Here is a 15,804-nt window from a genome sequence, read left to right on the forward strand (position 1 = left end):
CCTGTTCTAGCTCATGTCCCCCTGATGAACCCACTCTCCTCGCGCTCTCTCCTCCCCGAGCCCCCAAACCATTCCTTTTCTGGCCTCTTCCCTTCTCCTCTCTACCTCCACTTAACGCCTGGCTCTTACTCCAGAAAGTACACAAGACTGTTCTTTGCACAAGGTCAAATGCCAAATATACTCTCTTAATATTTCAGCTCAAGCCAAGTCTTTGTGGACCTCAGGGTTTGCAAAGAACTGGGAGTTTCCACACACAATGAGCTTGTTCAGCTGGCAGAGCTTGCTCCACAGACATCATACAATTTCCCGACTGGGTAACAGCTATTGGTAGAATGGGTTTACAGTTGCTATATTATAAATGATGCACTGCAAAGTAGGCAGCACTGCCAATAACAAGACTGTGAATAAAAAGAAAGAAATGTCACGTCACGTGCGAGTTCAGGTTTCATTATGCTTCACTAGCATGAGGAAAAGATAACAAAAATGATGGATTTGGGTACAAAAGTGTACGTTAGATGGAGCATAAAACAAACAGACTCATATTTAAATAATGAGGGAAAGATCTAAAAAAATTCTATACTGGAATACTGTTCATCTCTTGGAAAGAGAAGAAAGCAAAGTGCTAGAAAAATAAATGGAGATTATATTAAGCAGGTGGGAGAAAGGAAAGGTCTGCGAGAGAGTGGATGGAAGCTGACAAATTCGCAAGCAGGAGCAAGCGCAGATGTGAATTGCAAGTGTGTCCAAAAAGAAGACTCTTTTCTAATTCTCTGCCAAAGTGAGTGTGCTTTGCTAAATAGATTATTCTTGAACCCAACAGAGTGGGAGACCTCTCAGCAGTTGCTGCGTCTCATCTTTCTGTTTAGATCTTTAAGAGATCTTGTGGGTAGACAGCAGCAGACTGGGGAGACGGAGCTGAAGGGGACCCACTCACACCACGGCGAACACTCCAGGTCCTTCTTCTCAAAGGGCAGTCCACGATCCCGGCATCGGAACCACCAGGGGCGCCTGCTAAAGGGCAGACTCCCGGGCCCAGGCCAGACCCACAGACCAAGACTCTCTGGGGGCAGGACCTGGGAGTCTGCATTTTAATCAGTTCTCCATATGATTCTTATGCCACTGAGGTTTGAGAACCACTGCTGTAGGTGCATCATCATCTCTCCTTTGTATTTCTCAGAGCAGGACCCTGAAATAGCAGTTCTTTATTTTTAAAAAAACTATGAAAGCAACAGGGAAATTCTCAACCTTCATATTAGGGGTACTTAAATAATTTGGGGACCATGTTCTGGAATGACAAGGGGAATGTTTCAGTCAACGAAGCCCAGTAAATGGTAGTTGTGCACCTACTATCTCAGACCTCAGTCAGGGCACGAACCCAATCAACGTCCACTCCTGCCGCACCGAGCCCTCAGCTCGGCTCTCCCGATACTCGGGCGGGCCCTCTTGTTAGCGGCCTAGAGTTGTCATAAAGACAAGTGTGAACGAGCACCCAGTCCGTCTTTCATCTTTGTACACTTCCTGTTCTCTTAGCTTCCGGCTGCACTCTCTCCAGTTTCCCTCCTACCTCTCAGGCCAACCTTCCTCAGGCCCCTCCTTGGCTCGTCCTCCTCCTCTCACTTGGCAAGGCACGTGCCCCGGCCTTGCTGCTCAGCTCCTCTCGCCCTCCATCCCGCCACAGGGGCTCTGAGCCAGGCCCGGGCTGCCCCTCCCACCCACCCTCCTACTCCCCCAGGCTCTCTCCTCAGCATGACCTCTCCCCTGAGCTCCTGACCCCAATCGATTGACTGTTGGACATCTCCATCTGCATGTTCCTCCAGCTCCTCACTTAACAAATCCCAAAGTGTAGCCCTCACTCCCTCCCCCTTAAATGAGACGTTTCTCTGAAGTCCTTCTCCTGGCTCATGGCACCTAGTTACCCACAACACCGTCCCAGGAGTCAGCTCTCTCCTTCATCCACAGTACCCAGCTGGTCACAAGCCCGATTCACCCCTAAATCCATCCCCTCCTCTCTACCCTTACTGTCACTATCGTCTGGACTTGGGCAGTTTCCTTTTCTCTTCACAAACAGTGAGGCCTCCCTCTGAGCCATCTTCCTCACGCTGCAAGAGCATCCTTTCTAAAATACACCTCTGGACTCAGCACTCTCCTGCTCTGAAAATCTTCAGGGTCTCCTCATCACCTGCAGTTAAGTTCAACTGCTGGCATGAGCTATGAAGCCCCTCATCACCTGGCTATTCTCATTCACTTGAAATCGGCACCCTGTTGCCTAGTCATAAAGGGCATGACCACAGGGCCTTTGCACATGTGTGTACCTCAGCCTGAAATGCCTCTCTTGCCTTGGAAATCAACCCTTATTGGGAGATCCAACTCAAATATGTCCTCCCATGTGAAGCCTTTCCTAATTCCTCTCCCAAAAGCAAAATGAGTCAGTCCTTCCTCCTTCACACCCTAACCCCTGGAAGGCCTTTCACTATTTTCAAACATCTGTTTACATGTTTATCTTCCCTGTTAGACATGGGGTCTGCCTCTTGAAGTATCCCAAACACACTGCCTGGCTCTTGGTATGGGTGTTTGCCAAATGACTGAAGACACATAAGCCAGGCACATGGAAAGAGACACTAGAGGTACAATACCAGGAAAGAGGGCACCGTAATAGTCAGGCAACAGGCAAAGGGCCTGGGCTGGGATGATGGAGATGGCAGGATGGTAACAGCAACAAGATCCCTAACACTGGGCCCTGACCACAGCCCTCTCACAGACCTTGTCTCATTTAATCCTCACAGCAGCCTAGGAGTAGAGCCTCTTATTACTGCTATTCCCAATTCACAGAGGAGAGAACTGAGGCCCAGAAAGTGTGAACAAATGACTTTGGAAATAGAAAGGAGGATAAATGTGATCTACTGCCAAAAACATTTCCATACCTGGATGCCTGCTCAGCTGAGCACAGTGAGGGGAAGGTGTTCGAGACGACTCCGCGCGACAGGAAGGCCAGCAACGCCACGGCCCGGGCCAAGGGCGTTCACATAGGGGCTCTTTTGTCTTCCTTTTGGGGACTGGCTGTGTGATGGGAGAGAGACTGAGTTCTGTCTGGGCTTGTTTGACTGAGGCATCAGCAAAACATCGCGGCACACATGACCATGTGCCAAGACCTCAGGGGCCCTTCGTGGTCATCGTGTGCCTCACCCTTCCCCAGAACCCTGTGAGGGAACGTCCCCTCCGTCTTATAGGCCTGGGAACTGAGGTTCAGAAAGAACAAAGACCTTCAGATTAAGACTCAGACGTACCAAGCAGCAAAGCCAAGATTTGAACCCAGGTCTGCCCAACTCAAAGTTTGCTCTATCCAAGAGGTCAGGAGCTCCCAAACCCAACTGATCATTAGGCTCCCGCCCCAGTGAGGAATTTTTTAAATGCATATTCCGAGGCCATGCCCCAGAACTACCAAATTTGATCAGATCTACCAAAGCATGGAATCTGGATGGTTTAAGCTTTCCAGGTGGTTGTAATAATCAAGCTGGTTTCAAGAGTCATCGCACTGGTCCACAGGCCTCTCTAATGTAGAAAATATGGGTCCAGACCTTTGGAAAGAGCTTAGAGCTGGATACATAAGTCTAGGAACAATTTACACAGAAAGGGAAGGTAAATTGTGGAAGTAGCTGAGCTCACCAAGGGAGAGTACAGAAAAAGAAAACAAGAGGACTAGGACAGCACCCTGGAGAAAGTTCCAGAAGCAGGAAGAAAATGGTACGAGAGATAAGAGACTTAACAGCAATTATGCCCCAAAGCCAAGGGGTAAAAGGGTTTTGCAAAGGGGCATTTGACAATGTAAGATGCTGAAGAAAGAAGGAGGAAGAGGAGGGCCCAGATCATTACACTCGTGTTGATTATGTCCATGGGGTAGAATAATATCCTGATCTACAAGCTGATGTGGGTTTTGCTTGGTTGGTTGTTTTAGGAGTTTTCTAACACCCCTCGAACACTGTGCCCCCTACATTAAGTCAGTGGCCTTCACCGCCCAGGGAAAGTATGATACAGTGGAATGCAGAGATTGAGGCTTCTGGGTTCAGAGAGCATAGGTCAGGGCATTGACGAAAGTCTGGAAGACCACAGGAGGGGTCTGTTGGGCAACGCCGTCCAAACAAAGATCCCAAGATGGTGAATATGGGAGCAGTAGTGAGGAAACAAAAATGAGTGAGACCCTGGGCTCTGCCCTTGAGAAGGGGCCCTTGAAATCTTCACCATGGCCCCATTTCCACAGCCCCAGAAGTGGCCAAGAGGGATGTAGAGCTGAAGAGACCCCACGCTGGGGAACAAGAGACCATACCGCCCACAGGGATCAAAGACCAAGGCCCTTCCAGAAGAGACGAGGTCATTTCAACAGTGTGGATCAACAACGCCAAGGGGACCTGTGGCTATCCCCTCAGCCTCATACAGCAGTGGCCATAGAGAAGGGCCCAGGACTAAGCTACACCTCCAGGGAGGGGGCTGAGAGCCCTGCATTTACAAAGATGAAGTTTATGCCACCAGGCCACAGGGAGTCTCCAAGAGGACATTATGTTCAGTTACAGGAAAGCAAAAACAAGCCACATTTCTTTCCCTCCTGAGTTTGCCAGCTGAGATCTCTATCTGTTACATTCCAGAGATGGGATGGAAGACAGAGAGCAAGGAGCTGAGGAGAGAGCAAAAAGGAACTGGCAGAGGTGGCAAATATAGACTCTTCCTCAAAAAAAATCAGAAAATTATACATATATATCCCTCTCCATCCAAGAAAGTTCAGAGAGAGAGCTACTAGAATTAGGGAGGTGTGTCTGTGTATCTGTGTGTGTGCACATGTGTATGCTCATGTGTGTGTGTATATCTGCATGTATGCATACGTGTGTGTGTGTACATATTTAGGATGGAGGAAACCTGACAATGCTCCCTTAACTTAGTAAGTCTCTGCCTGACTCGTGGCTTGACAGAGGTAGGCGTTGCCTTAGCAACTAGAAGCCCCTGTTCAAACTCCCGCACTCTCTTCTCCCAAACTCCTAGTGTAACATCACTAAGTTCACTGGCTGTCCCCCACCTCTCTCCCTCCACCTATCTAACTTCACCCTTCATCTGGAAGGAACAGAGGAGCAACAGGCAACAGCAGCCTGACTCCGGGAGGCCTTGAGAGGCATGGTCTTGCATGCTGGTGTTCTTTTTTAAAAAAACAGCTTTATTGAGGTATAATTTACATACCATAAAATTCACCCATTGTAAGTATACGACAACGATTTTTAGTCGAGTTACACAACTGTGCAACCATTACCACCATCTAGTTCTAGAACACCTGCATCACTCTGTGGTGGGACTTCTCCCCACCTCCCGGAAGGGACCCCCGCCAGCCCAGGCTTCCCTCTCGAGCAGCTCCCCAGGTGCCCTGCTAATGGTCCTGGGCCCTCTGGGGTGAGGGACTGCTGTGGGGCCACCTCTGGGGCCTACGATAAAGCAAACTCCTTTCCCCACTTCACCACTGCTTTGTCCTAGAGCAGACCCAAAGCTTCATGGGCTTCAGAACAAGACGCAATTCTTTTTTTTTCTTAAGATGCACATTAAGTGTTAAGCTGCAGGGGCTTCAGGGAGGCCCCAGGTCGGGGAGGGAGGTGGACACAGAGGAAGCGTAACCAATGGGAGATGCTCCTGTTTTTCCAGGGGTCATTTGGGAGACACTTTGCTTGTGTTTATTTTGACACAGTAAAGATTTCTTGCCTATTAAGAGACAGGGTCACACCTCAGAAGCCTGAGTGGACTGCGACTAATGCTCTGCCGGCCAACCCTGGCCATGTCATCACTCGGCACTCGCTGGCCAGCTCTGGAACCTATCCCCAACACGCAGCCCCAAGGCAAGCCATAAGATGCAGCACCCTGGCTCGTACCCAACACCGTACTCAACATGGAGCTGGGGCTAACTGTGAAAAATGGGAAAATGGCAGAGAAGTTTAAAACACACATCAGATTTATTTGCTGAAGGAGCCAAAGAAAATGTCAAAGGTTAAAAAGCAAAAGAATTACACCCATGATAGCAGCAGCAGCCAGCACCAATGGAAAGGAGAATCTTTCAACCCTCCTGCTTCCTTTAGAAAGCACCTCATCAGGCAGTCCAGTCTCACTAACGAGAGGAAGGTGCTGACGACAGGGGAAAGATGTGCTTTGTGGGAATCACATGAAAAGTTACGGTGTCTTTGCAGGGCAGGGGGAGAGAGACAGGATTTTCCTACGGGCCTGTAGCAGAGGCATCCCAGAGTGCCCCAATTTTGCCAACTGCATTCCAGAGCTCTTTTCCTCCCATGCCCAGACGGAGCAAAGGCCTTTGTAATGACTTCATGCTCAGCCAAAAGTAAACACACTCTGCACTTTTTCCATGGACAGATTCTAACCTCAAATTGCCAGAGCTGGCCTCCCAACCATCCAAATGGAAAGCCGCCTTTCCCAAGAAAATAAAACCTTTGCAACTAAATAATACATCTTGGCTGCAAAGCAACTTTCCTAAAAGCTTCCTAGAAATTATTTATCGTGCAATAATACCACAGATCACCTGAGCAGACCCTGCCAACGGCACGAAGGCACTGAGAATAAGCACAAGCGACCCGAGGAGGAAGCTCACTCCCGCAGACACCGCCCTGCCGCTCCTGCAGCACGCCTCGTGGCCACTCAAAACACACGCACACAATCAGAGCTCACGACCAACTAACTGGAATATTCTTTCTGAAAACAGGCTGTGATAAGACAGGCGCTGATTTGAATTAAGAGCAAAACAGCACTGAAGATCCGACACGGCGGTGCTCTGGCACATGTAAACACACCTCGCGCTTCCCTCCCACATCCCAGCTTGAATCCCTGGGACCCGAGCTCAGTCCTCCACCAAGAAAGAAACGCAGAGACTGCAGTGTGGACTTACCAGGTTGGAGTTGGTGGCATTGGAGTCATCTTCTGGAAAGGGAATATAGATGGCTAAGGCCACACAATTGGCAAAAATAGTCAGTAAAATAATTATTTCAAATGGTCTGAGGAAGGGAGTTAAGGAAGTTAATGCCACAGAAAGCAAAGTGAAACAAACATTCATATAGGTATATATTTTAAAAATGAATCAAAGATTCATAAGAATTTTGTTTAAACAATACATTCCAAGACCCTTGTATTCTGAAAAGAAACATATGCCTTTTTAAGTGCTTCTAATGGGTCCCCGCCAAAATTTTTCCTAATATGTCAAAAGCAGTGGAGGCCAGTCGCGTGCCAGAGTAAACACAGATTTCTAAAAACTTTTTCCCCGTCTTTTATTTATTTAGATTGCATTGAACTTCATTTTCCCTCATGTGTGCTTGGGATTGCTTTTAAAGAGCAGGGCTCACCCCAGTCAGGACTCACGTCCCCAGGTACCCCTGTCCCCGTGGCTCACATGCTGACCACAAGGGACTCAAACAAGCTTGGGATGGGAGAGGTGGGATGCAGTGGGACAGAAGGCAGAGATTTGACCTCAAGATTTTTCACTGAAATTTGGAGATTTTAGTTTTCATATCTTAATTTGAAGTTTAGAGTGGTTTTTTCCTTCTCCCTTATTCTCTGACAGCTTCCAGAGAATCGGAAGGGCCAGGGGCCTGGACCCCCAAGAGCATGGCGGCATGTGTACGGTGCGATCAGGGTCGGGCAGCCACCTTCTAAGGCACAGCTCCATGCAGAACACCTAAAACCTCTTCAGTCTGTGGAGGCCCCGTCTCCAGTGGGCAAGGCTCACGTTCAAGGCCCTCTTTCCCCAACCAATGGTCTGTGCCAGGTCTAGAGGGATAAGCCATGGCCCACTCTCCCACAGCAGTGCACTGAGGGAGACACCTATGCCAGACTTCTTCATCAAAACATCAGGGCAGAGCACACTCTCAAGAGAAGAATCAGCAGACGTGCTCACACCCCTTCCACTCTGCACCCACAACTGAGGCCAGAAGCAGGGAGCTCCAGAGGAAGGGCCCCGTGGTGCTCTTCCAGCCCCATCTCCTCCACCTCCCAACACTGCCAAGTTCCCAGCCTGGTCCATGGAGCCTAACAGGAGGAGGAAGAGAAAGAGGATGGCAATTCCTGGAAGAAGGGAACAACTTCATCTCCCACGGAAACCTGAACTCACAAAGTTAACGAGACTTGAAGCAGGAAGAGACATTAGAGATAATCTAGTCCAAACCTCTGAGGCCCAGAAAGCCTGAAAAACTTGCCCAAGACTCCAGCAGGTACTGACCAGCCAGGTCTAGAACCCAGATTCCCCGACCATGGAGTCCAGCATTCACTCCCCTGCCAGGGATGGCCTCTCACTGGTGTTAACGGGGCACCTCTGGGCCTAGAAGGAATCCTACTGGTTATCTAGGCCAGGGCTTTCTAACCCAGGTGCTGTTATTGATCCCCTTGGCCCCATGGGTATAGCTCAGGGTCTATTTGCCCAGTCATTTTCCATGTGCCTCGATGTCAAGAAGATGGTATGCAGTGGACCTGTCCAACCACCCAACTCGACAGATGCAGAAAATAAAACAATCTCTCCCAGATCCCAAGCTGGCGAACAGCAGGGCCAGGACCAGACCCCCTGACTCATCTTTTCCAACACCCCGTGTTGCCCCCGGCGCTGGCCAGGGAACAAATGATGATGATGGTGATGCTGCTGCTGATGACAATGATGGCAAGGGGAAGGACAGTGGCTAACATTTCCTGAGAGCTGACTCTGCGCCAGGAGCTGTTCTAACTGCTCTACACAAACACCCTGAGTGGAATGTACAATTATTCCCATTTCTAAATAAGGAAAACTGAGGCACAGAGAGGTTACATTAACTTGCTCAAGATCACACAGCCAGTGGTAGGATGGGATTCAAACCGAGGAGGTCTGTCTCCAGAGTGTGAGTTTGTAGGGACCTATCCTAAAGCCACCCTAAAGCACTTTTAGGAAGTTAGTTCCTTTAGGCCTCCTACCATATCACCTCTTCCCTCCTAGCCCTTTTCCTGAATGTCAGGAAAGTGACATTCAGCCCAGAGGCTGGTCAGTTTCGCTCCCACCCTCTGTCTCCTGTGCTCCCCCTACCAGGGCAAGGGCACATCAGTTCAGCTGAGCCAGACCTCATGTCTCCAGTCCTCAAATGTCAGCTCCTCCTCCCTCCAAAGTGGGTGACGGCTAAGCTCGGGGTGTTTCCTGTGCTGTCAGTTCCGCCTCCTCCCCCCATTCAGGGTCTCCATCCATCATCTTATGCTAAAAGTCCCAGCTAATGCTGGGGAAGGCCATGTGTAAAGAAACCAATCAGGCAGATAAGGAAAGGCCCCTGCTGCAAAGCTCAGGGGAACCCAGGTGAGCCCTGGAAGCGTTCTGTGTCACCTGTGAAGACCAGAGCAGTGTTTAAACTGCCTTCTCTCCTTAACGACGCTGTCAGAGTCCACTCTTCCCAGGAGCACTGACTGGCTGGCTCACCACGCCATCTCCTCACCCACCCAGCTACCCTTCCAAGGCAATCTGAAAACGCACCCCAACTCGTGCTGCCTAGGCTGGTCCACTTCCTCTCCTGCAAGGGAGGGCACACTCCCCCAGGAAGGGTGGGTGCAGCACCCCTCTGCCTAAGGCGGGGGTGTGAGGCGGCGGAGGCCCACAGTGGGCACACTGCTGCTGATTCAGTGAAGGGTCTTTTCACAAGTCCCTGACTCCAGCCTCCTGGGGCCTGGCTAGCGTCTGTGGACAGCTTGTCCTGCCCTTCCACTAGGGAGCCAGCACTCCTCCACTCTTCTTGCTTCCACCTGCCCTGTGAATTACTGCTCCACCCTCTCTACCTTTCTTCCCAGGTTTTTACATCACCCAGGACTTCATTCTGTGCTCAGTACTCCTGTCAGGGCGCTACCCATCCCAGAAGGGGAAGGCGGACTGGAAGTTAACCGCACTCCCCGACACAGTGCCTGAGCATGCCGGTGCTCGCACACACGTGGGCTTTGCAGCCCTTGCTAATACCTTAGGAGGCGACTGCGGTTATTGCAGTTAGAGACGGGGAAACAAGCTCTGGGGTTTGGGTGGCCTGTGACCTCTCAGAACACAGGTGGCAGGGCCACAACAGGGTAGATGTCCAGGCCGCAGACCCAGGTCCCACTGTGTCCCAGTGGGGCTGACGGGTATCCCCTAAATGTCCACCCTAGTATCCACAGGCGCGTGGGGTGGGAAGTCATGGATTTGGGGTTAGGGGGACCTGGATTTGAAACCCGGCTCTGTCAGTTGCCAGCTGTGTGATTTGGGCAAGTTCTTCAGGTTTTCCAGGCCTCAGTGTCCCCCTCTCTGGGGAAGCCTGACCTGCTTGGCCCCTCCCACTCCATGATCCTGCTGTGAGCAGCGATGACAGCAGCCTCTGGGGCCGCCCAAAGCTGAGCCTCTCACCCAGTCATCAGGAAGCGGAACCACGCCTGGCCACTCAGGACAGACGGACCTCCTCTGCGGCTGCCACTTGGCTTGAACCGCATTCTCTTCTAGTTTGAGTTGCAGGGTTCAAACATTTATAGAGCCAACATTTCCTGCTGAAGAGAAACCTTCTTCTCTCCCGAGTCATCTTCTTTTACCTTTCAACCACGACCGAGACTTTTAAATCTTTCCATGGAAACTCATTAATGAAACCTAACACTCCCATCCCAAACCGTGGGAGACACGGCAGCCCTGCCTGAATGAACTCATACTATAAAAATGCAGCACCAAGTACCAGGGTTCTAGTCCTGTGTGCCACTGACTGTGTGACCCTGGAGAGTCACTCCGGCGGGGCTCAATGTCACCACTGGAGAAAGTCAGGGGTGGACCTACTGATCTCTGAGGTCCTTGCCATCTCCACAACCCACAATCCCTATGGTGTTAAAGGGCCTGTAATTTCATGGGGAGAGCCTGACCCTTCCAAGTCATTTTCTCTGAAGGACCCACTCACTGGTTTGTATACATACAAAGTAGATCTGTGTTTAAAACTCCAGACCAGTGTCCACCACTTTAGCTGCATATTAGAATCACCCGGAGAATTTTAAAATATGCCTGGGTGGAGCTCAGGCACCTGTATTTTGCTATAACTTTTCAGGTGACACCAGTGTGCAGCCAAGATTGAGAACCGCTGCTCCTAGGCCTTGAACCAAGAGCGGAGTCATTAACCACTACCCTCATGCATCTCCTGGGCTCTTCATCCTAGAGAGAGGGGAGGTCACGAAACTATGCCAGCACCACATCATGGAGGGAAAGAAGGTTATGGAGCAGCAGCATGTCACCACTATGCACCCAACACACCAGTGGCTCCCTGGGCAAACTCAGCTAGGTAAGATGGTATTTCATAACCTCTAAGGCTCATTTTCTCAAATGATGCTTACTATATGCAAAAAAAAACCACCTGGGGAGCTTGCCATACAAGCCGATTCCTAGGCGCTGTCCCCAGAGATTCTGATTCACCAAGTCTGGAGCAGGACCAGAATTCTACATTTGAACAGCACCCCAATGCTGCAGATGCAATAGATCTGAGAGCCACCTTATAGGCTCAGCTCGTACAACACAGCCCACTGGCTGGTAGGCCGTGGGGGGCTGGCGCCACAGGGCTGCCAAGGACACCCTGCCCAGCCCAGAGCACAAAGGATATTTCCATTCGACGATGCTTATGCACGCCCTCCGGATGGGGTTCTTCAGAGTCAGGCAGAGCAGGGCGCGGGGCGGGCGCGTGGCGGTCGTGCTGCCTTGCTTCTTGGGTTTCCCATACTGCTGCCGCTTCCGCTGCGTGGAGCTGACCGTGGAGATGGTTGCATTGCCAGCACTGCCCATCAGCTTGGCTTGCCGGGCCGCATCGATGGCTGCCTGCCAGGACAGGGCTGCCCCCGGGGTGGGGATGTGCTCGGGGGCGAGCCCTGCAGCTGCATTGGCATTCATGTTGGCATGAGCTGAGCGTGGGCTCCCATAGTTGGAACCTGCAGAAGGAGAGAACAACAGTTACCAGGGAGAAAACAAGAGACCTGGTGATACGCTCTGAAGCCCAGACTCACAATTCCTTAAAAATCTTGTTTCAAACTGTTGCAGGAGCCTGGAGGTGGCACATGGGAACATTTGTGTGTGATGCTGAGAAGAAAGAGTCAGGAAATCTGTTCTCGTCCTAACTCAGCCTAGTTCAGCCGTGTGACCTTGGATATGTCACTCTCCCTCTCTGGTCTCATTGCCTCATTTTAGGCAAATAAGGCATGAGATGTATGCATTACAACATGTATGAACCTTAGAAACACGGTGCTAGTGAGAAAGGCAGAATGCAGAAAAAGCTAAATACACAATACAATATGTGTAAATTAAATACATTTATATCATAACACACAAATAAAAGGATATTCATTAAGTAGAACAGAGTGGTTGTTTAAGGAAGGTAAGGAGGAAAATGGGAGTAGGATATGGCGATAAAAAAGACGAATGAATGAACAAATGAGTGAGTGAATAAGAGTTCCAGTGCCTGAACCAATGAGGACAGAGGCACAATAAATTGAAGAGTAGGATTCGCTCAAATCTCTGCACCTGAGTCCCAAAACATAAAACTAAGTACAATAAAATAAGGGGATTGGACCAAAGCAAGGCTACATCCAAGGACCTCAACCCGTCTGGGCACTGAGTGTTGGCTGGACAGGAGGGGTTAGGGGGCTGTGAGGGCTTCACATCATATCAGCAAATCCTTTGACATCCCTCCCAATGAGAAATGGGATCTACGCCCCCTCCTCTTGAAATGGGGTTGGCTCTTGGTGACTGTTTTGACCAATAAAATACAGTAGGTATGATGGCATGCGATTTCCAAGGCGAGGACAAAAAAAGGCAACGTGGCATCCACCTGTTCTCTGGGGTAAGCCAGTCACCCCATGAGGCAGCCTGACAGCCCTGAGGCCGCCATGCGGTGAGGAAGCCCAGGTGGCCGACAGGGAGAGACCACCCACAGAGAAAGCTTCCCAGGCAGCCCTCAGCTGCTCCAGTCACCATCTGACCGCAACCTCACGAGAGAGACCAGACCGCCCAGCCAAGCCCTTCCTGAATTCCTGATCCACAGAAACGTGGGAGATAGCAAGGTGTTCACTGCCGTAAGCCACTTTGTTTCGGGGTGATTTGTTATACAACATTTGACACCTGGGAAAGGGAGCTGTGGTGGCAGGGGTTGACAGGGTGGGGGTAGAGGGACTCAGTCAGGAAGGAAACCTGAGTAGGAACCAGTGAAATCCAGAGTAGGGGTATCTGCACTGCTCTGGCTTAAAGGCAATGGCAGCCCTCAAGACTGTCCCTAAGATACCAACATACTTGGAGGGCACTCCTCAGTCTGGTGGGCCAGATGCCTCACCCTAGAGTCCTACAAAATCTGCCTAGTGATCAGCCCAGCCTGGGCCTAACCCTGAACACTCCAGAACAGATGCATGACCTTGAGACTTGTCCACTGGCCAGGTGCGGCAGGATCAGAGAAGCCATAGAGAATGGGGTAATACTGTGGGCAGAGAGCCTGGCATCTGGACGCCATGTCAGTCACCCAGGAGACGGTGGCCTGAGCAGCCAGCCCAGTTGCACGTCTGTCAGTTCCGAGTCCCCCAACAAGGACCCTCTTCTCTGCTTGGTGTACACAGGTTCCTCCAGGAAGCTGCTGCTCCCAGAAACAATGGCCCAGTGGAACCCCTTCCTCTCCTCACTGCAGCTCACTAGCACCCACAGGAACACCTGGCACGGCACCCAGCCACCTCTCCCCAACTCTTATCTCAGACTGATCCTTCTACATTTGACTTTAAGATAACTGTTGCTCCCAGTGTGAGCTTCTGTGACCCTATCACCCCCACCACCAGCCATGTCCCCCATGGGACCAGTTCAGAGATGAGCACCTGACCCGGCTTAGCCAGTCAGAACATTTTCACCCAGAAAGAGTCGGTCCTAGAGACAGACTCGACAACCTCAGTGGGCTTCTGCATCCAGCCATGCCTGATGCTCGCCTTACTCCGAGCTTTTCAGTTTCATTACTTAAGTAACTTAGCTTAAGCTAATTTGAATTGGGTTTCTGTCCCTCGCAACCAAAAGAGACCTAACTAACACACCTGCTCAGTGTCACAAGGCTTGTACCTGGCTGGGCTGTCATTCTGCTGGATTCCAAAGTCTACATCCATTCCATCATCACACCAGTGACAGACAATAAGTTTCCACTCTTACGCCAATTGATTGGCATCCCTGTCCAAAATGCTGTACCTAAAGGATTCTGAGACTTTTCTGAGTACAACAGGAAAGGAGATCATGATAGATTAGTGATGTCCGCCATGGGCGCAAAGGGTAGGGGACAGTATCACAGATGCCCCATGTTTATCACCCCTGTATGATACCAAGATGAGCACACCAGGTCCTCTTTAGTACCAGCCGGTCGACTGCCTTCTTGTCCCCTGAGAGTTGCCTCCTGCACTATTGCCATCTGGTCCCTGGAGCATTAGAGCCCCAGACCCCCTCCCTGGGGGCTGGAAAATGCCCTCTGTTCTATACTTTATTCACAGCTATGTTCTCAACGTGACACGGACTCCCGTCTCACCACATATTCCCTTCACCCTTCTCCTTTCCTCTGCCCCAGCTGCTCCAGGCAGCTGCCGCCCCCCAGGAGTAAAGGACGGTAAGCAGAATGTCAGGATCCTGGAGGACCCAAGACGTCCACTGAGAGGTCTGCTCTCCCATGCCTCGCCCCTGTCCTCCCTGCACTCACTGTGGGGGTCATAAGCTAGAGCAAGGAAGATCCCAACAAGGCTGGGCCTTTACCTTTCTTATAGGGGCCCAGAGACAAACCGAAAGAGAGGATTTGGACTAATAAAGGCACCTGAAGCACACGAGCTGCTTTAATAACTGGCCAGCACAAGCGTCTCCATTTAACACACAAGAAGACAAAGGAGCGTCTGACTCATCAAAGGTCACGAAGCGAGATAACGGAAGATTCCCGCTGCAGGCACAGGGCTCACAGCTAACTGCTGGACTCTCCTCCGCCTCCTCCATCCCACACACGCACCCCACATGCATGCACACGTGTGTGCTCACAAACATGGCCACAAGCCAAGCTCACACCTCCCACTGGGCTTCGGGGCCTTGACTTTGAAAAGGCTGCATTTCTGACCCCGAGAACATCCTTTGTGTTTAATATGACCGTCACTGCACGGGATGGCATCCCCCACAGACACAGCCTGTGAGGAACCCTCAGGCACCTCTGGGACGAATGAAGGTGGAAAGCGTCCCTGTTTGTTTGTTGCGCCAGGAGTGACGGAGTCCCATCTCATGTCTTATTGGGTTCACCAGAGAGGCTGGAACTCTGTGTCCATTGGACCTGCAGTATCTAATTTTTCCTTCCTAGACTCCTGGCTTGGCATTGTCAATGGCTAATAGACTCTATTTTATTTCCTGGACTAAGTTCTCCTCTTCCCTCACAAATGTAAATGCAGCCCTGTCTCCACCGTCAGCCTTTCCAGACCCCGATTCTCCTCTCACAACAAGCCTTCTACACTTCACCCTTCCTGCAGCTTACCGTCTTCAAACTCTAACCTTTGTGCTCACCCCTAAGCATTGTCTTAATCCCCCTCTCTCCTACCACTTGCTAGCTCCAGAAACCCAGGAGTTTTCAGAAAACACTCGGGAAGAAGGCAGGAAGCACCAGCATGAAAACAGACCCACCGCCTCAGAAGGGCTGTGTGGGGTGCATCCTGTGGACCCCAAGGTGTCAAGACCAGGGCTTCCTAGAGGCAGGCGGCTGTGGCTCCACGGACCCAAGAGGTGGTTCTGAAAGCCACGTCTTGGTAGGCTGATGT

General features: G+C 50.9%; 1 protein-coding gene across 9 annotated transcripts in view; it reads right to left on the minus strand.

Moving 5' to 3' along the window:
• CACNA1C (calcium voltage-gated channel subunit alpha1 C) overlaps window positions 1–15,804 on the minus strand; it is a 680,405-nt gene that overhangs the window by 529,877 nt on the left and 134,724 nt on the right. For all 9 annotated transcript variants that reach the window (XM_070270768.1, XM_070270767.1, XM_070270765.1 and 6 more), the window contains exons 2-3: window positions 11,618–11,940; window positions 6,920–7,024 (exon numbers count right to left, since the gene is read on the minus strand). In XM_070270768.1, coding sequence (XP_070126869.1) covers window positions 6,920–7,024; window positions 11,618–11,940 — 428 coding nt within the window. The remainder of the gene's footprint in view (window positions 1–6,919; window positions 7,025–11,617; window positions 11,941–15,804) is intronic.

Source organism: Equus caballus, chromosome 6 (genome assembly GCF_041296265.1).
Source record: "Equus caballus isolate H_3958 breed thoroughbred chromosome 6, TB-T2T, whole genome shotgun sequence".
In the NCBI taxonomy this organism is placed as follows: domain Eukaryota; kingdom Metazoa; phylum Chordata; class Mammalia; order Perissodactyla; family Equidae; genus Equus; species Equus caballus.